This window comes from Chlamydomonas reinhardtii, chromosome 11 (assembly GCF_000002595.2).
Source record: "Chlamydomonas reinhardtii strain CC-503 cw92 mt+ chromosome 11, whole genome shotgun sequence".
Lineage (NCBI taxonomy): Eukaryota > Viridiplantae > Chlorophyta > Chlorophyceae > Chlamydomonadales > Chlamydomonadaceae > Chlamydomonas > Chlamydomonas reinhardtii.
The window spans coordinates 3,510,176-3,535,646 of record NC_057014.1 but is presented as its reverse complement, the minus strand read 5'-3'; the positions used below and the strand labels follow the sequence as shown (position 1 = coordinate 3,535,646).

At 64.5% G+C, this 25,471-nt stretch overlaps 2 protein-coding genes across 2 annotated transcripts; both read left to right on the top strand.

The window, feature by feature from the left end:
• Window positions 1-404: 404 nt before the first annotated feature.
• Window positions 405-11,672, top strand: CHLRE_11g481400v5 (uncharacterized protein). Its single transcript, XM_043067749.1, has 21 exons — window positions 405-1,200; window positions 1,457-2,482; window positions 2,814-2,900; window positions 3,107-3,147; window positions 3,366-3,438; window positions 3,699-3,809; window positions 4,265-4,372; window positions 4,803-4,892; window positions 5,188-5,415; window positions 5,744-5,824; window positions 6,233-6,327; window positions 6,753-6,804; window positions 7,036-7,160; window positions 7,637-7,757; window positions 8,223-8,278; window positions 8,784-8,886; window positions 9,152-9,277; window positions 9,645-9,690; window positions 10,082-10,179; window positions 10,440-10,490; window positions 10,822-11,672. Exons 1-21 carry the CDS (start codon window positions 625-627, stop codon window positions 11,011-11,013), a joined length of 3,486 nt encoding a protein of 1,161 aa, XP_042919754.1. The 5' UTR covers window positions 405-624; the 3' UTR covers window positions 11,014-11,672.
• Window positions 11,673-14,796: 3,124 nt separating this feature from the next.
• CHLRE_11g481375v5 (uncharacterized protein) lies at window positions 14,797-25,442 on the top strand. The gene is made up of 18 exons (XM_043067748.1): window positions 14,797-15,571; window positions 15,887-16,029; window positions 16,247-16,420; window positions 16,610-19,300; window positions 19,553-19,672; window positions 20,057-20,225; window positions 20,522-20,583; window positions 20,736-20,828; window positions 21,231-21,313; window positions 21,791-22,040; window positions 22,347-22,397; window positions 22,828-22,950; window positions 23,114-23,267; window positions 23,830-23,897; window positions 24,135-24,230; window positions 24,486-24,568; window positions 24,781-25,046; window positions 25,147-25,442. Exons 2-18 carry the CDS (start codon window positions 15,987-15,989, stop codon window positions 25,226-25,228), a joined length of 4,608 nt encoding a protein of 1,535 aa, XP_042919753.1. The 5' UTR covers window positions 14,797-15,571; window positions 15,887-15,986; the 3' UTR covers window positions 25,229-25,442.
• The last annotated feature ends 29 nt before the right edge of the window (window positions 25,443-25,471 follow it).

The following is a 25,471-nucleotide window of genomic DNA, read 5'->3' as shown; positions in this document are numbered from 1 at the left end:
TGGCTACCCAAGTTGGGTGGCAAGTAATGGCACGCGTGTCCTGCTGCCGATGGCCTGCAGCACTCTTGGCAGCACTGCTGTACCTGTTACGCGCTACATGCAGTGTATACCGCAGTCTGTAAGCCGATGCATTGCATGAGTGCGCTGTGGTGAAGCATAGCGTCGAGTTGCGTCTACCCGTCGCCCAGTTTGGGGAGAGGCGTGGGGTACGTGGCATGGAGTGCCCGCAGCATGCTTGCCGTGTCCCAAACTCGAATTGTGCCCCTGACTCGCGGCCAGGCATGTAACACCTTCACACGAGTCCTAGATGCGTGCTTGCAGATGTCCACACATCGCCGTTGAGTAGCGATGCACGCCAAGCTGTCGCATACCCATTAAATAGCTGGAGTTGGCACTTTAATCACCGTCAAAGTTTAGATAGGAACAAGCGTAGATTTTACACCGCCACGAGCGCTGCTTGCGTGGGGTGTCGTCTGTCGCGCTGTCTCGTCTCAACGCAGGGCGGGAAGTATCCTACTAGGGTCAGGCTTGAACTTTTTTTACTTGATTCTAGATTTATACTGCATACTCTCATAAGTCCATTGCGGGAAGGCTGGAAGGAAGCACAGGGGCCAGCTAGCTCAAATGCAGGCTCCTGGCGCATCCGAGGCTTCGGGGGTCAGCCCGCTTCTAGCCAGCATCAGCAGTAACGATGCAAAGATTCTCGCGCTGGAGAGGCGGATGACGGGCCACGATGCTTCCATGGCCGCAGCGGCATGGCCATCCATGGGCCCAGGCTCGCTCGCAACCGCGCCGACCTTGTCCCACGCTGCGCCAGATGCCGCGGCTGGAGCTCGTGCCACGCAAAGGGCGTCAGACTCGGGCGTAGCGACAGGCTACGGCGGGATTTCTCAGCGGCAGCCCTTGGCATCGCTAGCGGTCGGTGCGCAGCTCCCAGCTCTCGGTGCCGCAGCAGCTGCCTCGGGCCCGGCTGGGCCTGGTGCGCACCCTGACGCGAAGCGCCGCCGCACGGGTGCTGGTGCAGCTGCGGCCAGCTCCCCGCCTGACGCCGGCGCCTCCGTCGCTGCGGCTGCTGCTGCTGCTGCCACCGCCGCGGTAGCGGCCGCCTCTGCCTCGGCCGCCTCCGCCGCTGCTGCGGCGGCCGCGGGGTCGGGCCGCATGCCCCTCGGGGACATCACGCCGCCGGCATTGGAGCGACAGGTGGGTGTGTTCCGAATGCCTGTCTTCGGTGGCCGCGGGCGATTGGGGCTGGGGCCACAGCACCGGTAGCTTTGAGGCTTGAATGGGTGGTGTCAGCGTGTGGCCACGGGGTGTGGCCTACTTACATCCTGCCACGCTTCGCTGGTGCAGCAACTCCTTTCCTTTCCATTTTCCCCACGAACTCTGCCTTTTCAATACACGCACGTTTCGCTTCCCTAACACAAACACGCACACACACACACATGCACACACGCAGGCGTCGGGAGTGCTGCTGACCTCAACGGACGCGTCGGTGGCCGCCGCCCGCGCCGCCGCCGCCGCCGCCGCCGTCACAGCCACCACCGCCACGCCCGCAGCCGCCGCCGCGGCTCCGGGGGGTGCAGCAGCAGCAGCGGCAACCGGCGGTCGCGGCACCGGCGGCCGCTCCCGCAAGCGCAAGCAGCAGGAGCCCCGGCATGACCCCAAGAACGCGCCCACAGGCGCCGCCGCCGCCGCGCCCAACGCCAATGCTGCTGCGACTGCTACTGCGGCTGCTGCCGCTGCTGTTGCGGCGGCGGCGGCGGCCCCAACTCCCGCCACCGCCGCCGCGGGTAAGACGCCGCCGCTATCGGCGCTCGTGCTGGGGACCGCCGCCACCGTCGCCGCCGCCGCCACCGCCGCCGCCACCGCCGCCGGCGCCACGGGGCAGCAGCCTGCAGGGGGCGGCGGCTCGGGCACACCCCCACACGACCCGCCACAACTGGGCCTGCAGCAGCAGCAACAACAACAGCAGCAACAACAGCCGCTACAGCCGCTGCCGCAGCCGCACTCCACACCGCGCGGCGTGGCCACCCGCCACCTCCTCTTCGACGACGGCGCCGCCGCCGCCGGGGCCGGCCGGACCTCCAGTGTGGGCGGCCGCGCCAACAGCGGCCGCGGCGGCGGCGGCGGCGCCCCCGCCTCCGCCTCGGCGCAGAAGGGCGCGCGGAGCATCCTGAGCTACTTCCCGGCAGTGGTGGGCGCTGCAGGAGGAGGTGGTGGTGCCGGTGCCGGTGGTGGTGGTGCAGGCGGTGGTGTTGGGGCGGCGGGGTCTGGCGGGGTGGGTCTTGCGGGAGCGGTGGCGAACCTGTTTCCGGACCAGAGCTCCCGGGATGGTCTGCCGCCGCCGCTGCACCAGCACCAGCAGCAGCAGCAGCACCAGGGGGCCTCAGCACGGGCGGCGGCGGCGGCGCAGTCCGGGCCGGGCGAGGAGTCCTCGGCGGTGGCGGCGGCGGCGCTGCAGCAGCAGGTGTCGCAGCTGCAGGTGGGGGCGGACTTCTGGGAGTAATGGAGTGTTCGTTGGGAAAGAGCGTGTGTCGAGAAACAACAACAATGAAGCACACAATGTGAACGCTTTGCGTATTACCGTATGCCGTGGTTCTGTGCGTTGTATTTTGTTCTGTGCGACCTTCTGATGCGCACACGGCGCCATCCAACAAAACCCCCACGCCCGCCTCCGGGGCAGGCCGTGCCGTTCACCACACCTCCCCTTCCGCCCCATACTCCATCCAGTGCACCCAAATGCTACCACCCGTGCTGCCTTACCCCCCCCCCCCCCATCCACCCCCTCCTACCACTCCCCACATCCGCCGCAGGCTCAGGTGATGCAGGTGCAGTCGGCTCTGGCGGCGCAGCAGGCGGCGGCGGGGGCGGAGATCGAGCGGCTGAGGCGGGAGCAGGAGGTGTGTGTGTGGGTGTGTGTGGAGGGGGGAACACGTGGTGGGACTGTTTGCACCAGCAGCCAATGAGAAACAAACGGTAAGCAGCACGGAGGTGCATGCACCAACGACGGGAGGTGCGGCCGGTAGCCGTTCATATGTAGTGACTGCAGTCCCAAGCCCACGCGGTCACTCCCCGTCCTTCGCCCTCCCCTGCTGATGTGTGACAGGCCCGCAGTGCGGAGGTGGCGGCTCTGCAGGAGCGCTGCAGGTACGGCTAGGCATACACACTTCTATACGCCTGTCAACGAAATGATTTACAACTGCCTATCAAACGCCTTTGTAAGGGGTGTTGGCGGGGTGGCGGTTGACACTGCCGGCTGGGGTTGCGTTGGGTATGGGATACTCCTCCACCCCTGTGCATACACACACTGACTGACGGACTCTTGCCGCCGGCTCCTGCCGCCGCTCCTGCTGCTGCCGCTGCAGGGCCGCCGAGGCGGCAGCCGCCCAGTCCGCGGCGGCGGAGGCGGCGGCGCGCTCAACCCTGGAGGCGCTGCAGGTGGGGGGTAGAGTGGCGGGCTGGCGGCGAAACAGCGCGAAATCTAGATTTGAACCCGAATGTGCATGTTGCCGTGTCAGTTCCCTTTCCGTGCTTAAAGTATCTGTGCACGGCATGACGTGTTCGCTGTGCTTAACTACAAATGTATTCAAACATGTTTACTTTGCATTAGCGGCGCGGGCTTTCGCTGTGGTTAACTACAAACATCTACAAACTTTACATTATGCACGCTCCCCGCACTCCCCCACGCCGTCATGCAGGCCTCCTCCTCCGCTGATAGCTCGCGCTGGGCTGCGGAGGCGGCGGAGGCGGCGCGGGTGGCGGCGGAGCGGGAGGCGCGCTACCGGGCAGAGCTGGCGCGGCTGGTGCAGGTGCGGGCAGGGGCGGAGGGGAGGGGAGGGGTGGGAGGTTGGGAGGTAGGGTGGGGGAGGGAGGTCGGGAGGTGGGGTGGGGGTGCGGGTGGGGTGTGGGTGTGGATTGGTTGGGTGGGTGGGGAGCGTGGGGAGGGGGAGAGGGAGTCAGGGGTGGAGTTGGTGATGGGGTGGGGTGCTTTCTCTGCTCTCTTCCTGTCTCCACTCCCACGGTGGATGGAAGGGGGGCGCAGTGCCTGCGAACCCGAGATGAGCGGAGGCGCACGAGTGGGTCTCCCCTCCGGCGCCACGCCAAAACATAGCCCCACCACCACGCCCCGCCCTGGCTCCTTTATGGGGATGGCGGATAGTGAACAACGTCCCACCTCACCCCTCCCAACCCCTCACTCCTCCCCCCTCCAACCCACCCCCTCCAACCCCCTCCAACCCCCCCCCCCTCCTCCCCCGACCCCCAGTCCTCTGCCCGCCTGGAGCGCGAGGGCTGCCGCGCCGCCCTCAGCGCCAACGCCGCGCGCCTGGGCACGCTGAGCCTGGTGCGCACCGGGCCCATGCAGCTGGCGGAGGTGAGGCAGGGGATTGGAGGGGGAGGGAGGGAGGGAGAGCGTGGAGGGAGGGGGAGTGTGTGTGTGTCAGGGGTGGGGTGTGGAGGGAGGATGGGGAGGGGGGCGGTGTAGATCTAAGCACCAAGTAAAACGAACCCAACGCGAAAGGGCGAGGAAGAGAGCGTGGCCTGGGATGGAAGAGGGGCGGGAATGGGGTATAGGTCGAGGGGAAGGGGACTCATACTTGACCCGCGTCGCGCTTCGCGCGCCCCCTACTAGCACCACCACCGCGCTAATCATTGCCGCCGCTCACTAGTCATGCCCAGAGCCCCCGCCTACTACGCCCAAGCCCCCGTCCCCCCGCCCCTTCCTTAACTAATCATGAATGTAACCCCCCCTCATACAAACCGTTCGCATGTCCAATTGCCACCCCCCCTCCCCTCCCCGCCAGACGTGGGAGGACGGCACGGCCTTTCAGCAGCTGGCGGCGCGGCGGGCGGCGCTGGCGGCGGCGAGGGAGGAGGTCACAGCGGCACAGAAGGTGCGGAGTTAGGAAGCCTGTGCACATGTCACGTGTGCATACCGGTATGCCGGGAAAGTGCAAGGGCGTGTGGGTGGGTGTGGGGGCCTGGGTGTGCATGCGGGCGTGTGTTTGTGTGGCAGCGTGGCCGTACGGGTGTGTAAGGTACGGCACGCTCTGTCCCAGCCAGCCCCAATGGAATGAACCGCCACCTCTTGCACACACGTTGCAGCACGTGCCGCGACACCCCATCTTAACCCCCGTCCCCGCCCCCACTTCACTTCGTAAACTTAATGCATGTAACCCCCACACGCAGGCGCTGCGCAAGCGGCTCGCGCCGCCGCCCTCCGGCGCCCGCTCCGCCGCCGCCGCCGCCGCCACTGCTGCCGCTGCCGCTGCCGGGGCGGCGGAGGACTCGCACCTCCACTCCTTGGGCGGCTTCGAGCACACAAACTCGCGCACCCTCGGCGCGGGCACCGGCACAAACACCAATGCTGGCTACCTGATCGGTCACGAGTTTGTGGCGGCAGATGAGGTTTTCAAGGTGGGCAGGGGTGGGTAGTTGTGATGGGTAGGGACGTGGGTAGGTGGTCAAGAGTGTTTGTGTAACGGCACACGGGGAAGGGGTCAATGGACCGTGCATGCGTGTTCCTGTGGCCCGGCCTCGCTTCCCCCCTCCAAATGCCCGACACCCCAAGGCAGGGCTGGCGGGTTGGGGCTCACTCGGTTGGCTTGCTTTTGGTTCTGGAATGAGTTACCCCGCCCCCCTCTTGCCCCCGCCCCCGCCGAACCCTCCATCGCCATCGCTCAACCGCCCCCCACCCCAAACACACGCACTCCCTCGCCCCCCACACACCCCTCCTCCCTCACAGACCCGGCTGGCCCTGCTGAAGCGCGAGGAGGAGGCGCTGAGGGAGGAGGCCGAGCGCCTGGAGCGGGACAAGCTCAAGCAGGTGAGGGTGGGGGGTGGGGTTGGGGTGTTGGGGGGTGGGGTTGTGTGGTGGGGTGTGTGTGGTGGGGTGTGTGTGTGGTGGGGGAGTGGGTGGGGAGGGGTTGTAGATTCCAGACCAAACTAAACCAAACCAAGCTCAACCGAGCGAGCACAGGTAGAGGCGTCGTTGCAAGCGATTATCCTTATGGGATGGGGGAAGGGGTGCGCTCGCTAGCGGTGGCGGCTGTGGCCCCCTCGTCGGCTATGGGCTCAGCGCCGTGGGGCCCGGACCTCCCTCTCCGCCCCCACCCCACCCGGACACCCCTCTCTGCCCCCCGCCCCCCCCCCACACACACACCCCTCCAGTGGTCTACCGTCTACCACTTCCTTAACTAATCATGAATGTAACCCCCCACACACACCCCTCCAGATCCGCTGCCTCAAGCTGTCGCGGGAGGAGGATGCCAGCCGCTTCGGGCGCTGGCCGGTGCTGCCCGACCGCCCGGGGCCAGAGGGCCGGCCGCGGTAGGGGGCGTGTGGCGTGTGCGCGCGTGTGTAGAACAACAAGTAAATGGAACCGGGACCATGTTCATATTACTGCGCCACGGCTGTTGAAGCTCATGCAGCCGTCACAGTACCAGAACACTCCAATGCCACACCCTTGCTTGTCCTGAACTGCGCCTCACTGACCTGAGGGCCACACACGCGCGCGCAGTTACCCACAAATACCTACGCCAGTGACCGAGCGTGTGTGTGTGTGCGTGTGCGTGTGCGTTAGCATAATTGCAAATGTAGGAGGGAGAGAGGGAGGGGGCTTGTGTGTGCTTGTGTGGCGATGCGCTTGGAGGCCTGTCACACGAACCCAAAACACCCCCTTCCCCTCACTCACGCCCCCCGATGACCCCCCCCACCCACCCACCCCCCCTCCTCCCCGCCCCGCCCCCATGCAGCTACGTGTTGATGAACCTGTTGGGCAAGGGCGGCTTCAGTGAGGTGTTCAAGGTGAGCCTGTGTGGGGGGGGGGGGGAGGGGGACGTGGTGGGGGGGGAGATTAGGGACCAGAGTCATTGTGACGACCTGAGGGGGGCGGGGGCCCGGGGCCCGGGGCGAGGGCGGGGGCCTGGGGGCGGGGGCGAGGAACACACACACGCACACGCACACACACACACACACACACACATGCGCACACACACATGCGCACTCACACATACGCACGCACGCACGTGCACGCAGGCGTACGACCTGGCCGAGGCGCGGCACGTGTGTGTCAAGATCCACGCGCTCACACCCGGCTGGAGTGCCGTCAAGAAGGAGAGCTACGTGCGGCACGCCATCCGGGAGTACGACATACACCGCAGGTGGGGGCGGGGGGAGGAGGTGGGGGCGGAGCGGGTGGGGAGGAGTGTGGGTGGTGGTGTGTGCGTGTGTTGGTCTGCGGGGGAGGGTGGGGGGATAGCCGTTCATGTGGAGAACGGAGTGAGGGGCAGGGGCTGTAAATACCAGCCCAAACTTAACCAAACGAGTGGAGCACAGGCAGGGACGTTAGTTCACTCCTGTCCCAAAGAAACCAGGACCCACTGATGGAAAGTGGATTTGGCGTGTTCGGTGGGGTGGGGTTTGGATGTAGGGTGCGATAGCGGGTCATGGTCAGGACGGCGGCGTATGTCTGGCGTATCTCGACCCCCCCCCCTTTTCTGCCCCCACCCCCTCCTGTCCCCCTCCTCCCCCCTTCCCCCCTCCTCTCCTCTCCTCTCCTCTCCACCCTCCCCCTTTTCCTCATGAATGCAACCCCCCCTCCACCACCCCACCCCACGTCTACGCCCACCCCGCGCAGCCTGCGGCACCCGGCCGTGGTGGCGTTGCTGGACGTGTTGGAGATCGACGCCGACACCTTTGCCACCGTGCTGGAGTGCTGCGAGGGCGGCGACCTGGACGCACTGATGCGCGAGCACAAGGTGGGGGGCAGGTGGTGGTGGTGGTGGGGCAGGTGGTTGGGGGGCAGGTGGTGGGGGGCAGAAGGCGGGGGGCAGGTGGTGGGGGGCAGGTGGTGGGGAGCTGAAAGCGGGGGGCAGAAGGTGGGGGGCAGAAGGTGGGGGGGGGGGGGGGCAACTGGGGAAGCGAGTAGAGTAGGTGGGCCTGGAACCAAACCGTCAACGTGCGATGGGGGAGGGAGGATCGGGCGAAGTGGTCCCGCAAGCACCCACGCGCCTCGAGCATTTGGGGCCAGAGGGTTCCTTGCCCACGCATGCCCGGGGGTCTGCGGGGGTTCCCAGCCTTGTTGTGGATCTGGCTGTGGGACTGCCTCCGCCCTCTCACCCTCAAAACAACTCCTCTCCACCCGCGGCCCCGGCCCCGGCCCCGTCCCCGTCCCCGTCCCCGTCCCGGCCCCCGCCCCTCTCACACACGCCACGCACACACAGACGCTGCCGGAGCGCGAGGCGCGGTGCCTCATGGCGCAGATATTCAGCGGCCTCAGGTGGGAGCGAGGGGGGGGTGCGGTGGGGGAGCGGGGGAAGCGGGGCTGAAGGGGGAGGGGAGACGCTGGGTTTGGCACGCCGGGGCGTGTCGAGGCGGCGAGAGCCTGGGCCCCTAGTTCCAGGTCTCAGTTCTTTCGGGCTTGCCCCCGCCCTCCTTGTCTCTTCGAAGTCAGGCACGGACCTCTCTTGCCTAACACTCCGCCCTGAGTACGGCCACTCCACCCAGTTGTGACCGTAGCGACACGTACTCTCCCACACCTCCACACACACGTACACACGCCCCACCCTGTCCCCCCAACCCCACCCTGTCCCCCCAACCCCACCCTCTCCCCACGCCCTCTCGCCCCAACTCACCTCCCCCCAACCCCCTCTCCCCCTCCCTACCCCCCGATGATGTTCCGCAAGATGGTCTACCGTCTACCACTTCCTTAATCATGAATGTGACCCCCCCTCCCCCTCACCTCCCCCCTCCCCCCCCCCCTCACCTCCCCCCCCTGCCCGCAGGTACCTGGCCTCCCGCCGCGTCATCCACTACGACCTCAAGCCCGCCAACATCCTGTTCGACGGCCTGGGGCAGGCCAAGATCACCGACTTCGGGCTCAGCAAGGTAGGGGAGCAGGGTGGACGTGTGGGTGGGTGTGTGGGTGGGTGGGTGGGTGGGTGTGGGGGGTTGGGTGGGTGGGAGGACTGTGAGGCGCTGGGGCGTCACCATGTTGGGTTCGCCATTGGGATTGGAGGTGACCACCAACCCACCACTCACTTCCCTCCCCCGTGCTCCACTCTTTTAACCTGGCTTGACTTCGTTCCGGCTGGTATTTACAACTCCCCCCGCCTCCCCCCCCCGCCTGCCCCCCCCTCCCCCCCTCCTCCAGACGGTGGGCGAGGGCTGCACGCAGGCCGGCATCGAGCTGACCTCGCAGGGCGCCGGCACCTATTGGTACCTGCCGCCCGAGGCCTTTGAGACGGGCGGGCCCGCGCCGCCGCGCATCAGCAACAAGGTGGGATGCGGGCGGGGTGGGGTGGGTGGGGTGGTGTGGTTGGGTGGGCGTGTGTGTGTGTGTGTGTGTGTGTGTGGTGGGGGGATAATGTGTTGCAATGTGGTGTAAACCAAGACCTGGGGGAGTTGGGGGGGACGGGGAGAGGGAAGGGGAGGGGAGGGGCGCTGGGGGCGGCGGGTGAGTTGGCTACCCAGCGGGGTCGGCTGCATGTTTGGGACGCGGGACTGGGGCGGGGGACTGCACCCACCGGCATGTGCGGGGACTGCTGTCACACCACGCAGCGCCCAAGCCCCACTGCCTGTCCCCTCCATGTGTCTGTTTCTTGCGGCCACACAACCGCCCACTCGCCACACGCACGCACACGCAGTTGGACGTGTGGTCGGCGGGCGTCATCTTCTTCAGCCTATTGTACGGTGAGAGTGCGGGGGGTGGTCAGGAGGAAGGAGGTTTATGTTGCCGCCGAGCCCAATCATTAAGTCCCATCATTTGTTAGGGGGGGGGGGGTTGTGCCCGAGCCCAACAAAATAGGTCCCAGTGGGGCCGGGAAGGGGTAACGGGGGGTAGGGGTAGGGCGATGGAGATACCCAGAGGTTGGGGATGTTGGGGAATCGGCAGTTCGGCACATTTTCGGTAGCCGCATCTCATCCTCCGCATGCCTCTCCTTCAAATCGCCCATTCCATTCACCGGTAACACCATACCGTTGCCTCGCCCCCTTCATCCCCCCCCCCCCCGCTCCCCCCCCCTCCTTCTCAACCCCTTTCCTTCTCAACCCCTTCCTTCTCAACCCCTTCCTTCTCCCCCAGGCCGCAAGCCCTACGGCGAGTCCATGTCTCAGGAGCAGATGCTGCGGGAGCGCGTCATGGCGCAGCAGCGGCAGCCGGACTTCCCAGCCAGGCCGGCGGTGGGTGTTGGGGGGCGGTCGGGGGTCGATGGTGGTGGTGGTGGTGGTGGTGGAGTGGTGGTGGGGCTGGGGGTCGGGGGGCGGTAGTGGGGGTGGGGGTGGGGGTGGGGGTGGGGGTGGGGGTGGGGGTGCGCTGGAGGTGCGGTGGTGGTGGGGTGGTGGTGCCCTTCAACGCGCTCATGCATGCGCACACGTACACTCCTTCTGTTTCCTTTATTACCCTTATGCTAATATATAGACACACGTAACACCACACACAGGTGAGTGCGGAGGCGAAGGACTTTATTCGCCGCTGCCTCGCCTGGCACCAGGTGAGGGCGGGGGGGTGAGGTGGAAGGACTTTATTTCAATCTCAACTAAACCAAGACCCAGAAGCAGCCACAAAGCGCTGAGGAGGGGGCCTGGGGCCTAGGGGCCGGGGGGCCCTGGGGCCTGTCTTCAGCGGATGCCCATGGGAAAGGGGTGGGCTGTGAGGCGGATGGCCATAGCTCCGTCTTGCGTTCTGGAGGCTTTCACCTGATGCCTGGATGACCTTGATGAGATGCGGTGGAGCCAAAGACGCACTGCCTTCCAGACCCAATGCGCACATCCTCTACACACACGCAAAGCTTGCCCCATCCAAATACACGCACACGCCCACAGGACCAACGCCCGGACGTGGAGGCGGCTGCCACCGACCCCTACCTCACAGGCGTGCAGCCAACACCGCAGCAGCAGCAGCAAGCAGCCGCAGCAGCAGCTGCAGCAGCAGCCGGAGGCGGCACCAATGGCAGCAGCAGTGGCAACAGCAGCGGGGCGGCGATGAGCATTGGGGCAATGCTGGCGCGGCGGTAGACATAGAGGCAGAGGCGGATGGCGGTTGGTCAAATGCCATAACCAATGCCAGTCAGGGCCCAGCTACCGTATTGTGGGAAATGTGGGGAAGGGGGCAGGAAGGAGGAGGCTTGACGCGGGCCTGTGGTGTGTGTGGTGCTGGGTTGGGGCAGAGAGGTGGGTTAGGCTTGCGGGCGTGCGCAATTTGTTTCTGAAACCAATGCCTCTGGTCATTCAAGCCCAGCCCGACAGTATAGCATGGCTCACATGGAGGGCGGCTGCAGGAGGTCAGACAGCACAGCAGTGCACCCGTAAGGCAGGTTCATGTAGTGTGGCAGGAGTATGCAGCGGCGCGGTCGCAAAGTTTGTGGCCGTTGGAGGCTTCGTGGATTGGCAGTAGTGACCTTGGTAGTGACGGCGGTTGGCACGGCTGTGCGTGCGAAAATGAGTCTGCGGGAGCATGGCATGATTGGGCAGGAAGATTGCACTGGTTGCAAGAGGGACCTGCTGACGTAATTCACGAGCCAGTGATGTGGAACGCAATCACCCTGTTCTGGACCCGAGAGGAGGAAGGTACATGTCGGGGTTATCGGCTTCACAAGGGCCCCTGGGCCGGGGCCTCGGTTTCTACAGGGACAGGAATGCACGTCGTGCTCACCACTGTGTAACCATACACAAGAACATTTCCCTAGCGCCTGGCGAGTGGCGACTCGTCGTCCACCCCCCTCACATGGACCAGGTCACGCCGCCCCAGAGGCTGGGATGGGATGGGAGCAGCCAAGGAGCCAAGCAGCCCGGCGTGCGTGTGGCTCAGGTGAAGGCTGTTGTCACAGGCTGTGTGTACGATGGGACAGTGGAAGGCAGGTTGGTAAAGTCCCGTAGGGTGCAGCTGATTCCCAGAACCCAGCAGACGGCAAACAATTTGCAACGGCAGGGCAAGAGCGCGCGGCCGGTCGAACACCGGAGTTACTGTACCGACGAGTTGCTGGCTGTGTGTGTGTGTGTGTGTGTGTGTGTGTGTGTATATGTGTGTGTGTGTGTGTGTGTGTGTGTGTGTGTGTGTGTGTGTGTGTGTGTGTGTGTGTGTGTGTGTGTGTGTGTGTGTGTGTGTGTGTGTGTGTGTGTGTATGTGTGTGTGTATATGTGTGTGTGTGTATATGTGTGTGTGTGTGTATGTGTGTGCGGTTGACGTCTGGTGGTAGGTTGGGGTGCGAGCACGCGCACAGGGAGGGCAGCGCGCTCCGTGCGCTGAAGCCCTGCAAGGGGAGTGAGCCCAGGTCCCCAGTGCCACGTCACAGTGTCACACTCCCCACTCCACGCATGCGAGGAGCTCAACTACACAAAGCGCTTGAAGGAGGCCAGGGTGCGGGAAAGCTGGCCTAGGGAGGTGGAGGATAGCCGCATGGTCGCTTGGGGCAGTCTGAAGCAAAGTTTGCGGGGGACCCGACGTTACTGGGTAAATGGTATGTGGAAGTGCGCTATGGGCGCAGGCGGCAGCGGCAGCAGTCTAGTCATGGACCAAAGCCGGGGTCGTATCTTTTTTGGGGGGGTGATGTCTAGACCAGACAAAAACGACCGGATGGCCGCCGTCTTTTGGCTGGGCACATGGCGTTTTCTCCATAGGAATTCGGACAAAACCCGCCCCAAACCCGAACAAAGTCTCGTCCCAGACATTAGCTCTGAGCTAGCCCCCGTAAGGAATGTCTAGGAAACGGCCAGAATGGCCGATTCTTGTCGGAAACTAAGATAGGAGCCCTGCAAAGCCTGGAGTCTGGCGTGCGGCGTGGTGGCTCAGTACAGGCCTATGGTGCGGGCCCTCATCGGTTGGGATACTAAAATTACAGAATGGGGAGGCGGGGCCATGGGGGGGGGGCGTGGAGGGGGGGGGGGCGGGTTTAGGAAGCAAAGGGCCAGACCCCATGCCCTGAAATCCCCCGGGCCCCCCCTTGAGGGGACAACCGACCCCCCCCCCACGGACAAAGACTTGTTGTTTAGGGGTTAAAAACCCTCCATGTAATACCAAAGTGGTGCCAATCGACTCCTCTTGACGAGCACTATCACGCTGTGCCATCAGCGGTCCTGTTCTGAGACTTCGGTCACACGCGGGATCCTATCCGTTGAAATCCCCTCGACCCAGCCCGCGCCGCGCTCAAATCTCTGCCGTGTGACAATTGGACAATGTGCATCGGCAGCCTTCTTAGACGTGAGTTTCTGCGCACCAGCGCTAGAGAGCCCAGCCACGTCAGTGCGCGATGTGTCGAATGTGGAGACATGTTCCGACATGTCCACGCCCGGACGCGCGACTGAGCCTTCCCACACTCTGTTTGTGCTTATAACGGCATAACGTGCACATATGAGCCTCGTAGTTCTGCGTTTGGCCTCTAGTTCTGCTTGTGGGGCGCTTCCCGAAATCCGCTAGGATGGGCGCCCAAAACCCCCAGGCAAACCCCCGACGACCGACCCCCCAACTTTGGCGGCCCAGAACTTCCTCACCAGACATCCCCTGACAAAACTAAAAGCATGTGCATAATGCTCTCCTAAAGCTCTGTTATTTTGAGCATGGGGTAAGAACCTAAGCTTTCTACCCCTCCCCCCCCCCAGGGGGCCTCCCGCGGTCGACACGTATGCTAGCCGGCACCCTGTGTCTGGCAGGAGGTGCTGTCCGCCACCCCCACTCCGCCCGCTCGTGGCCTGTCCGCATCTACAGGCACACATTGTCGTACCTCCCGCTGCGAGGGCGTTTCTCTGCACCGCAACGGCGAAAGTATCAGGCAGCGCGGGCAAAACGACCACGGCAGGGCTCGAACCTGCAACCCCTGGATTCGAAGTCCAGTGCGCTATCCATTGCGCCACGCGGCCAGGAGTAGTACATTAGGGCATCCAACTATATATATACCCTTTACTAGTAGCTAACATCGCACCTTTCGCGGCTAGTCCAGGGCGACACCGTTCTTTTGCACCGCCTGCTAGTCCGTCCCCCCTAATGCCGCGCTGTGCCCCGCGAGAGTCGCAACCTTCAGGTAGCCATGTTATCGCTGTGCAATACGGTTGAGGTATTTCGCGAGCTCAACGAGCGGATAGCTTTCCCACCAGACAACAAGCAAACAGGCGTACAGATTAGCAAGTACAAGCATTGGATGGGGCTGTGTGCAGAAGGAGCGGCACCACTGACCATGCAAGAGCACGGCAGAGCATTGGCTTGCACATCACAAGGCCTTGATGAGGTTCCGCCTATGCTGCTGGCCGCTTAGTTACTGCCAACCGCGCCTACGGACGACCTAGGGAGGAGAGGATTTGCCCGTCATGTGTCGCAAATGAAGTTGGAGATGAGAATCATGTGCTTATGCGGTGTACGGCCTACGACCAGTTGCGTAGGGATAGCGAGATCGATTTTACAGGAGGGATAGGTAGGGGGGGGCTCAGCCCCAATCTAGGGCCGGAGTGTAGACGTTTTGGCGCAGACTTGGCGGCATCTGAAGACGTTTTAAGAATGCGGATGTTACAGAGGGGACGTTTTAAGTGTTTGGAAACGGAAAAAAGATATTTCCGGGCATGTATGCGTGCCGCGGCGGGAGGGGCCATCTACGCTCTGTATGTAGGCGTACGCCGCGGGCTTGAGGGCATCTACAAGATACAGGCACTGTCTAGGGGGCAATGGGGGCCAGCATACATAGGTAGGTTGCGCGTCGAGCAGTTGGAAACCACGGTACGATTTGGACCGGCAGTTTGGCATCATCTCTCAGAGCATCGTGGCCACGCACATGGAAGACTAGTGTGCTGCTGTTTGGTTCAACGTAGATTAACCGGGTGAGGCTGACGCTGCCATTTTGCACCTGTGCGGCGCCCAAGTTCGTTCGCAAGCAATCCAAACCTGACTGACCAGCAGCGGGAACGCCGTCGTCTGACCTTCGTTCATAAACCTTCGTCGACCCCTTGGGCGGAAACAACAGCTTGCATTGATAGCCAAGTACCGGTCATTGATCGACGGCTTCATCTTATTAGGCCAGCCTGCTGCGCTGCGGTGTTGCGTAATCTATAGTTACAATTCATCAAGCGCGCGCGTATTTTGCAGTTCTGAACTGTACAGATTAGAGGCAGGCGGCCACATGACAATGTATACGCAGTGTTCATATTTAACATACTGCGCTGTCGCCAGTTAACATGCATGTGTGAAGTATGGTGGCAGTTGACGCGAAATTGCGAGGCACACAGCGCATGTACCCCACCTTACTCCCTATGCATGCCTTTTACTTGATATTATGTACCGGTAGACGAGGCACATGACCGGTGTGGTCGATGACACAAGGCGAGCCGCGATGGGTCATGGATCGACGATGGGTCGCTTGGACGACAGCAGCAGCGCAACTGCGACATACAAATGCGTGCATAAACTACAGAAAAGCAAGCATATGTAGGGTTTTGAGACTCGTCGTTGGCCTGTGATCACGCTATCTACGAATTCAAGCAACCACTGCTCACGCCGTCGGGCCGTTCGAAGCGCCAAGACCACTTTGAGGAGGTGACCAAGCCCCTATTGAAAACGCATGAAAGTCTAGCTGTAGGAAAACATTGCCGACGGGCGAGCCCAGTCATACCGCCTCGCGCGCGTTGATTGCATCAATGCTTGAACATGAGTTTCACAACTTGCGGCAATGGCTCGATGCGCTCACGCTTGAATGCACGTTATACCTGTTGGATGGACATGTATGCCGCAAGCAACCGGGCCTGGCTTGAGCGGGAGGCTCGAGCGGGGGAGCGAGCGGGCGCGTGTGCCGTGGTGCAAACACGGCCCGCAACCTCGTCAAGTGCCTGCAATCTGACACGCGTGCTCGTACGTGGCATCGATGCATCTCATATTATGACTGAAAACATCATTACACGCTGTCATGCACAGGCAGCGCCCCGGGGAAGCCGTGTGCGGAAGCCATCCACGCACGCGCGCCAATAACATGCCCTCCCGCGGCGGCCGCTTACGGCGGCTGGTGCAAGCGGCAATGCTAGCGCTGATGGCGTTTTCGCATGCGCTCGCTCAGCCTGGTGAGCAATGCATCGCAGTCTTGCCAAGTGCCCAGTGTTGCCCCCGTCCACCTGCGCCCACAGTGCGGCTGCCGCTTGATTATGAGGGGTTTTTCCGGCTTACTTATTAAACCGGCGGCGATGCCCCGAAAGTTCCTTAGTTTCAAAACGTTGCGCTGATCTGATACACCAATTTCACCAGCCAGGCCGTTCATACCGCTCATCCATGCACACGCAGGCGGCAAACCGCGTCGTGCCTGCGACACCACGCCCGAACCGTGCCACCGTGAAGGCACGGTGTGCGTGGACACGCCCGGGCAGCAGCCGGGATATCGTTGCGTGTGCGACACTGAGAATGGATACGTGAATAATGCAGCGGAGGGCAGCAACGGCCAGGCCTGTAAAAAAAGAGGTGCGCTTGCGCTAGGGCCGCTGTTGGGCATACAGAAACATATGCAGGTGGCCCAGATTGAGGGCGGGCAGGGCTTCGCGCGCGGGAAACGTGACAAAGACGCTCGAGGTATGAAATCAACGTCTGCTTTTCTCACACCATACGTTTGCCGATGTACTTCTATAACTCTGTCACGCCGGATTTGCACAGATGTGGTCCAGCAGTCAATGCCCCCGCCCTCGCCTGCGCCACCCAGCCCCGCGCCTCCCTCACCTGCTCCTCCAAGCCCGGTACCTCGCTCTCCTCCTCCCTCGCCAGCCCCACCCAGCCCCGCGCCTCCCTCACCTGCTCCTCCCAGCCCCGAGCCTGGCTCTCCGCCGCCCTCACCTGCGCCACCCAGCCCCCAGCCTCCGTCACCAGCTCCTCCCAGCCCGGAGCCTGGCTCTCCGCCTCCCTCGCCTGCGCCGCCCAGCCCCCAGCCTCCCTCGCCTGCGCCGCCGAGCCCTGAGCCACCCTCGCCGGCCCCTCCCAGTCCGGAGCCTGGCTCTCCGCCGCCCTCACCTGCGCCGCCCAGCCCCAAGCCTCCCTCGCCTGCGCCTCCCAGCCCTGAGCCACCCTCGCCTGCGCCGCCCAGCCCCCAGCCTCCCTCGCCAGCGCCTCCCAGCCCGAAGCCTGGCTCTCCGCCGCCCTCACCTGCGCCGCCCAGCCCTGAGCCACCCTCGCCTTCGCCGCCCAGCCCCCAGCCTCCCTCGCCGGCCCCTCCCAGCCCGGAGCCTGGCTCTCCGCCTCCCTCGCCTGCGCCGCCGAGCCCTGAGCCACCCTCGCCTGCACCGCCCAGCCCCCAGCCTCCGTCGCCTGCTCCTCCCAGCCCGGAGCCTGGCTCTCCGCCCCCGTCGCCTGCGCCGCCCAGCCCTGAGCCACCCTCGCCTTCGCCGCCCAGCCCCCAGCCTCCCTCGCCGGCCCCTCCCAGCCCGGAGCCTGGCTCTCCGCCTCCCTCGCCTGCGCCGCCGAGCCCTGAGCCACCCTCGCCTGCACCGCCCAGCCCCCAGCCTCCGTCGCCTGCTCCTCCCAGCCCGGAGCCTGGCTCTCCGCCCCCGTCGCCTGCGCCGCCCAGCCCCCAGCCTCCCTCGCCTGCTCCTCCCAGCCCGGAGCCTGGCTCTCCGCCTCCCTCGCCTGCGCCGCCCAGCCCCCAGCCTCCCTCGCCTGCTCCTCCCAGCCCGGAGCCTGGCTCTCCGCCCCCGTCGCCTGCGCCGCCCAGCCCCAAGCCTCCGTCGCCTGCGCCTCCCAGCCCGGAGCCTGGCTCTCCGCCGCCCTCGCCTGCGCCGCCCAGACCTGAGCCTCCGTCGCCTGCGCCGCCGAGCCCTGAGCCTGGATCTCCGCCACCCTCGCCTGCGCCGCCCAGCCCCCAGCCGCCCTCGCCGGCCCCTCCCAGCCCGGAGCCTGGCTCTCCGCCTCCCTCGCCTGCGCCGCCCAGACCTGAGCCTCCGTCGCCTGCGCCGCCCAGCCCCCAGCCTCCCTCGCCTGCTCCTCCCAGCCCGGACCCTGGCTCTCCGCCTCCCTCGCCTGCGCCGCCCAGCCCCCAGCCTCCCTCGCCGGCCCCTCCCAGCCCGGAGCCTGGCTCTCCGCCGCCCTCGCCTGCGCCGCCCAGACCTGAGCCTCCGTCGCCTGCGCCGCCCAGCCCCCAGCCTCCCTCGCCTGCTCCTCCCAGCCCGGACCCTGGCTCTCCGCCTCCCTCGCCTGCGCCGCCCAGCCCCCAGCCTCCCTCGCCGGCCCCTCCCAGCCCGGAGCCTGGCTCTCCGCCGCCCTCGCCTGCGCCGCCCAGACCTGAGCCTCCGTCGCCTGCGCCGCCCAGCCCCCAGCCTCCCTCGCCTGCTCCTCCCAGCCCGGACCCTGGCTCTCCGCCTCCCTCGCCTGTGCCGCCCAGCCCCCAGCCACCCTCGCCTGCGCCGCCCAGCCCCCAGCCTCCGTCGCCTGCTCCTCCCAGCCCGGAGCCTGGATCTCCGCCGCCCTCGCCAGCTCCTCCCAGCCCCAAGCCTCCGTCGCCTGCGCCTCCCAGCCCGGAGCCAGGCTCTCCGCCTCCCTCGCCTGCGCCGCCCAGCCCCAAGCCTCCCTCGCCTGCGCCGCCGGGCCCTGAGCCACCCTCGCCAGCTCCTCCCAGCCCCAAGCCTCCGTCGCCTGCGCCTCCCAGCCCGGAGCCAGGCTCTCCGCCTCCCTCGCCTGCGCCGCCCAGCCCCCAGCCACCCTCGCCTGCGCCGCCCAGCCCCCAGCCTCCCTCGCCGGCCCCTCCCAGCCCGGAGCCTGGATCTCCGTCTCCCTCGCCTGCGCCGCCCAGCCCCCAGCCTCCGTCGCCTGCGCCACCCAGCCCCCAGCCTCCGTCGCCTGCGCCTCCCAGCCCGGAGCCAGGCTCTCCGCCTCCCTCGCCTGCGCCGCCCAGCCCCCAGCCACCCTCGCCAGCTCCTCCCAGCCCCAAGCCTCCGTCGCCTGCGCCTCCCAGCCCGGAGCCAGGCTCTCCGCCTCCCTCGCCTGCGCCGCCCAGCCCCCAGCCACCCTCGCCTGCGCCGCCCAGCCCCCAGCCTCCGTCGCCTGCTCCTCCCAGCCCGGCGCCTGGATCTCCGCCTCCCTCGCCAGCCCCGCCCAGCCCACAGCCTCCCTTGCCTGCGCCGCCCAGCCCCCAGCCTCCCTCGCCGGCCCCTCCCAGCCCGGCGCCTGGATCTCCGCCTCCCTCGCCAGCCCCGCCTAGTCCTAAGCCTCCCTCGCCCCGTCCCCCATCCCCCGCACCTCCCAGCCCGGCGCCTCCCTCGCCCCGTCCCCCATCCCCCGCACCTCCCAGTCCGCCATCACCGCGGCCGCCGTCACCGCGCCCGCCATCTCCGTCGCCGCCGTCACCTGCTCCACCAACGGGTGTGTAGACCATGCTCATTGGACCTGCGTGTTGAATGGTGCCCCATGACACTGTCTCGCGGGCCTAATGCTGGTGTTGAACCTCCCTGGTTCACTGCCTTGTCCCCGCACGCGCCCTCCTGTGCATGCATCTCATTTCCACTCTCTGGGATGACGCCGCACCAGCCACTGCTGACGTGGATCCGACCCCCCTCCTTGCTTGCGAGCATTCTCCTGCCGCTGAAGTCGTACACCCCTTATTACGCCCTGCAGGCATGAACGCCATTTACAGCTTGAACACCAGCACATGCATTGGCTATGGGTCCAACGCGCCCTACCTGCTCTCCTGCAACACGAACAACGCGGGCGCCTACAACGCACTGGTGACGCCAGGTGCGTGCGTGGGGAGCAAGCGGCGCAAGGGCAACATACACACCGCTTACCGTGTGCTGGGAAAGGGGCGCGGTGCGGGCGGGTCAGGGAAACTACTACACAACGTATGTACGGGCGGCAGTTGGGGCTTTGCCGAGGGTGGCCCGGGCGTCGCAGGTGTGTTGTGTTGTGTGTGTGTGTATGTGTGTGTGCGTATGTGTGTGTGCGTGTGTTTGTGCGTGTGTGTGTGTGTGTGTGTGTGAGTGTGTGTGTGTGTGTGTGTGTGTGTGTGTGTTTGTGGTGGGGTCTGCACGGACGCGGTCATCTATCCTAAACCAAGTCTGGGGACCTCCTGCACACCAACTCACCACACCGCACCACTCATATGCGGACACGCGCATGCAGTGGGCGCAAACAACCTGTTCACCATCCGGGCCAACTCCGACACCAGTAAGTGTCTGTCGGCGACGGACAACTCCGCGTCGGCCGGTACGGCCTCGTTCGTGCCACAGATGCTGCCATGCGTACCGGGCGCCGACAGCCAACAGTTCTTCGTGAACGTGACTCAATTTGGGTGCGTACGTACGTGCGCACCGGGGAGTGGGCTGGAGGGGGGTTGCGTGGAAGTGTGTCGCCTATGCATGAGGCAAAGATTAAGGCACACCTTCCAGCTTACTTTGTGATGGTGCGTGGTGTATCTTGTGTGTGGAATTCGAAAGTAGGGGTTGGGGTGGATGGGGTGGGCGTGGCGTGGGGGCGTGGGGAGGGGGTGGGCGACGCCACCCTTCATTCTGTCATACGCCCTTCGTGTAGCGGGTCGCACTGCACGTACAACCAGCAGTCGCCCACGTGCGACACGACCTGTCACAGGCTGTGGACGCTCAGCCCCAAGAACAACAGGACACGCTGCTTAAAGCCGGCGGCCAATGGAAGTGAGTCGTCACGGGCGGGGCGGCGACAGATAGATATGCCGCATCTACGTGCGTTTGCACTGCACAATCAACCCGTGCGTGTGACCAATCAAATCTTGGTGATTGATAGCGCGAGCGATGCCTGACTCGACTGGCGCTGTTGCTGCGTGCAGCCCTCACAAGCATGACCCTCGCGGACTGCTCCGGCAACCCTGCAACGGAGAGCGTGGGCTTCACAATGTCGTTTACTCCGGCACAGCCCCCGGGTAAGTGTAGCTAAGGCGTGCGGTGTGGTGTGCTGCGGTGTAGTGGTGTGTGTTTTTTTTTCTTGTGTGTGTGTTGTGTGTGTGTGTGTGTGTGTTGGGGGGTGTAGTTCATTCCAGCTCCAAGCAAATTAAACCAGTGGGGGTGGCCTGCTGCTCTGCTGGATGGCTGGGACGCGGGGAGCGCGAGCGCGTTTTGCCCGGAAGTGGGCGGGGCGCATAGCAGCATGCCACTCTTAATAGCTGGATAGCAGTAGTCTGCTATCGCTGCGTGCCGGGGGAAAACGTACATTGCCTTTTGAGGCAGTGTTTTATCATAGGCCTTTCTGTTATGCGCCTTTGCTTGGCTACGGACCTGAACACTTTGCCTGCTGGCGGCCTGCCTGCCTGCCTGCCTGCCTGCAGCGTGCACACTGCCGGCGCTGTGGTGCTCCTACGCCACGCAGCGGCTCATCGGCCCTCTGGACTGCAACGGAGACGGTGTGCTGGTGAGTGCGGGTAGTGCGGGTGGTGCGGGCGTGTGGCTAGTATGTAGTGGGGCTGCTGGGTCGCGGGCGTGCGTGGTTCCTCCATCACTCGTAAAAAGGCGGCGGCGGGTGAGTTGCTGGGGCGGCAGGAGGAGACGGGGTGTAAGGCAGTGGCTGGGCGGGAGCTGGCGGCGGGCGGCAGGCGGGGGGCAACCGGATCCATCGATCGGGGGCCGCCGCCTTCTTGCACGCCGCTCAAGTCCCATTCCAACCTGTACGACAATTACTGTGTGCGGATACCATTGTAGTGCTGACCTCCCCCCTGCCTCCCTGCATCCATCCCTCCTTGACGACTGGGACCTACTTCGCTGGGCTTTTGCAAATATCCCTCCTGATGAATTGCCCCCCGCATACTCGCTCCATCCGCATGCATCATCGCTCCCCCCCCTATGCTACCCCGCCCATCCCCGCCCCTTGCCCCCGCCCTACCGCCGCCAGGACTGGGCTTGCTACTCGCCCAGTACGGGGAAGCGCTGGTTGCTGTTGTCCAACCCGAGCCCAGGCCTCACCTGCCTCACCACCAGTGGCTACGCCTATGGAGCCGCCAACAACCCGCCCAATGGAGGCGACCCGGCATTCCTGTCTAACTGCCCCGCCGCCTTCAACTTGCCGCCCTTGCCGCCGTCGCCATCGCCGCCGTTCCCGCCGCCACTGCCGCCCTCGCCGGGCCCCATCCCACCCAGCCCGGGTGAGCTTGGCCGCCAGTGCGGCATGCATCCATGCACCGCACCCAGCCATTCACCGCTTGCTCACGAATCGGTGATGCATGCAGCACCCGACCCCTAGGGCTGCTGCTGATGTATGATGGGCGAAGTCATCCCTACCTGCGACACGGGCACCATGCGGCACGGGCACCATCAAATGAACATGCACCTACCACCACACACGCCGTGATGATCAAACCTCCAGCAGCTAGCTGGCATACTTAGCACACACCACGTACATACACGCACTACTGATGTTATGCCGGGTGCGTAATGCAATCAAATTGCAGCGCCGCCCAAGCCGCCGTCGCCCCAGCCGCCGTCGCCGGCCCCTCCCGTGGGTAAGTGATCCATCCGTCTTACAGTTGGGTGACGGCCAGCAACTGGTGTGTGTGTGTGTGTGTGTGTGGGTGGGTGTGTGTGTGTGTGTGTGGGTGTGGGTGTGGGTGTGGGTGGGTGTGGGTGTGGGTGGGTGGCCGACTAGATCGATAGGCCAAGTAAGACGCAGTGCGTGCCTTGTGTGCGTGGAGAAACGCGAGGCTTTTGCATAGGGTAGGTCGGGTCGCACGTGCGTACGTACGTGTGCGTGTACCACGGCGGTCTTTCCTAAAATACCCGGACATGGGGCGCCTGCACGGCACGAACTCCCCCAAGCAACCCACCCCACCCCAATGTGGCTGCTGGCTACAACTCTACTTCTTCTCAGCACTCTCAATCATGCATGTAACCCCATGAGTGCAACCCCGCCCCCGCCCACAACCTACCACACAGGCTTCCAGCGCATCTTCCACGCAAACAGCAGCCAATGCGTCCGTTGCAATAACGTCCGCACTGGCCTGGAGGCCTGCAATCCCACCTTCTTGTTCGCATACTACGGCGTGCTAGTCACGCCAGGTGGGTCGGTGGGACTTGCACGTGAGCGGCGCCGGTACAATAAGGAGCATCGGTGGATCGAGTGCGTGCGTGTACTTGCTTGCTCGCCGCCACCGCCACTTGACTTCATCTATATATAACTGTAAATTGGTGCTTGCACACACGCACGCACGCACGCACGCAGTTGGCGCCAACAACTTGTACACCATCCAGTACAACTCCGACGTGAGCAGATGCGTGACGGCTGAGGAGTCTGCTCCTTACTTCCAGACGTACTTGACGACCTGCGTTCCCGGCGCCGACAACCAGAAATTCTTCGTGAACCAGACCCAGAACGGGTGCGTGGGGAGCAAAAGCAGATAGGTGGCGTAAGATGCAGGAGTCTTGGCGTGCATGTGTGTGGCGCGGGGCGGGACGAGGGGAAGGGTGCTAATGATGAGTGATGAGAGTACGCCGGCTGGGAACTACACACGATGCTGGGCGGATGTGGTTGCTTGCCTTTACTTACTTGTCAGACCGCAGTTATTACCCAAACCTTGCACGTTTGCGTGGCGGGTGTGCGTACGCGTGTATGTACCCGCCCTATCTATCCTCCGCACTACTTCCGCGCGTGCGTGCAATGCTTGTGTTTGGCTTGCTTGGTGGAATGGACCAGCCGGGCGCAGGAAGGTAGGGGCTATCTAGCTCTTTGATTGGCGGATGTTGTGCAGCCAGCAGCAGCGCGCTCCGTGGCCCACCGCGCCAAGCGGCAGGTCGCGAGGACCTGTTGATGAGTGCGTGGCTGCTGTAGCTGCGAGGCGTGGCATGGCTGGGTGGGTGGCCTGCCTAGCTACAAGCAAGGTGATTACTAGTGCGTGTACATCGCTAACAGCTTGCGGCGCTCAACCCACATGCATACAGGCTGTGGACGATCAGCGCCAAAGAGCTGGGCCGCAGACGCTGCTGGCAGCCGCCGCCGGCGAATGCGAGTGAGTCCTAGCCCCCTATCTACGTACCTGCTGGTCCCTGCACCGCCCATGGCTGGTCCCTGCCTAAAACCATTCAGCAGCTCAAGGCTGGCTGTTGTATGTGGGCATGCTGGATGCGTACGGGATGTATTGCGGAAGAGCTAGCTTCTGGCACGTGCGCCTGCATGCCCGGTCGGTGCCGTTAGCAGGCAGGGCAACAGAACCGCGTACGTTTTGCCAATCCTTTCCGGTCTGCAGGCATCCAAAACATTATCTACATGTATGACTGCGAGGGCGACCTTGCGAAGGAAGGTTTTGGCTTCGCACTGCCTTTCGCGCCGGCACAGCCCCCGGGTAAGCGACCCCACGGAATGTACGCGCGTGCAAGCGCACCTGTGGGCCTTCTGCTGCAGCGCTGTGGGGGCGGGCGTGGGCGGCCCGGATAGTGCTGGGAATGCGGCGGACCCCTGGTCCCCTGGGCTCCAGAACTCCGATAGAATTCCATCCCATATTTATCCTGTTGGGCATTGCGCTCCTCGCATAAAACAGTTGTACTTCCCCCCTACGTACTGCCACCTGATGCCCTCGGCCCTACGTCTGGCCTCGCAGTGTGCTCGGTGCCGGCGGCGTGGTGCGCGCTGCCCACGCAGCAACTGGTTGGCCCCGTGGACTGCAACGGAGACGGCGTGCTGGTGCGTGATGCGGGCCAACGGGCCGCCGGGCAAGCAGTGGGGCACGGGAGGCTTTGGCTATGTCGGCAAGCTTGCTTAAGTGCAAAAAACTCATCACAGCTCCTGCTTGTGCGTGGCAACTAACCCATGCGTAACTAACACCTTGAAACAACCCATCTGCCAGCGCACCATCGGTGACACTCCCCCCCATACACACGCACACTTGCTTCCAGGACTGGGCCTGCATTTCTGCAGGCACTAACCAGCGCTGGCTGCTGCTGTCCTCTGCGGCAAACCCTGCTGCCACCTGCCTCGCCACCTCGGCCACCGCCCTGGGGGCAGCCGCCAACCCGCCTACCGGAGGCACGGTGCCCTTGTCAGCCTGTCCCGCCGCCTTCACAGCGCCGCCGCCCTCGCCCCCCTTGCCGCCATCGCCGCGGCCGCCGTCGCCGCCGTCGCCGCGCCCGCCCTCACCACCGCTGCCGCCCAGCCCAGGTGCGTGAGTAGCGAGCTAGCGAGTGCGTGCACACATGCATGTTTTGTGCTGACTCCTCAATCATATGTCGCGCGCACGGACATTTGTGCTCTCTCACACGCAGCGCCACCCAAGCCGTTGCCGCCATCGCCGCCGTCGCCGCCGTCGCCGCGCCCACCCTCACCCAAGCCACCCAGCCCGGGTGAGTGCGTACGTGCGCCGTGCGTGAATGGTGCTTGACGCTGTGCTGCTGCGCTGCGCGCGTTCCAGATCGAGGGTTTTGCGAGAGTGCATATCTGCAGACGGCGCGAGGATGGGCTTGTGTTCCGCATGCTTGTGGGACTGGTTGGCGCGAGCGTTGTGACGGTGCGATTGTGCGTGGCCTTGATTGTGTGGATCCACGCATGACCAAATGGTACACAGCAAGCGCAAGACCTGAAAGTCCTGGC

Bases quoted from the DNA above. Each gene is read 5' to 3' on its own strand.
- CHLRE_11g481400v5 (XM_043067749.1), top strand. From the start codon at position 625: ATGCAGGCTCCTGGCGCATCCGAGGCTTCGGGGGTCAGCCCGCTTCTA. The intron at 5,416-5,743 runs GTGGGCAGGGGT...CCTCCCTCACAG, and splicing joins CGGCAGATGAGGTTTTCAAG to ACCCGGCTGGCCCTGCTGAA. The intron at 9,691-10,081 runs GTGAGAGTGCGG...CTTCTCCCCCAG, and splicing joins CTTCTTCAGCCTATTGTACG to GCCGCAAGCCCTACGGCGAG.
- CHLRE_11g481375v5 (XM_043067748.1), top strand. From the start codon at position 15,987: ATGCTAGCGCTGATGGCGTTTTCGCATGCGCTCGCTCAGCCTG. The intron at 20,226-20,521 runs GTGCGTACGTAC...GACCTGTCACAG, and splicing joins GTGAACGTGACTCAATTTGG to GCTGTGGACGCTCAGCCCCA. The intron at 24,569-24,780 runs GTGCGTGATGCG...ACTTGCTTCCAG, and splicing joins GCAACGGAGACGGCGTGCTG to GACTGGGCCTGCATTTCTGC.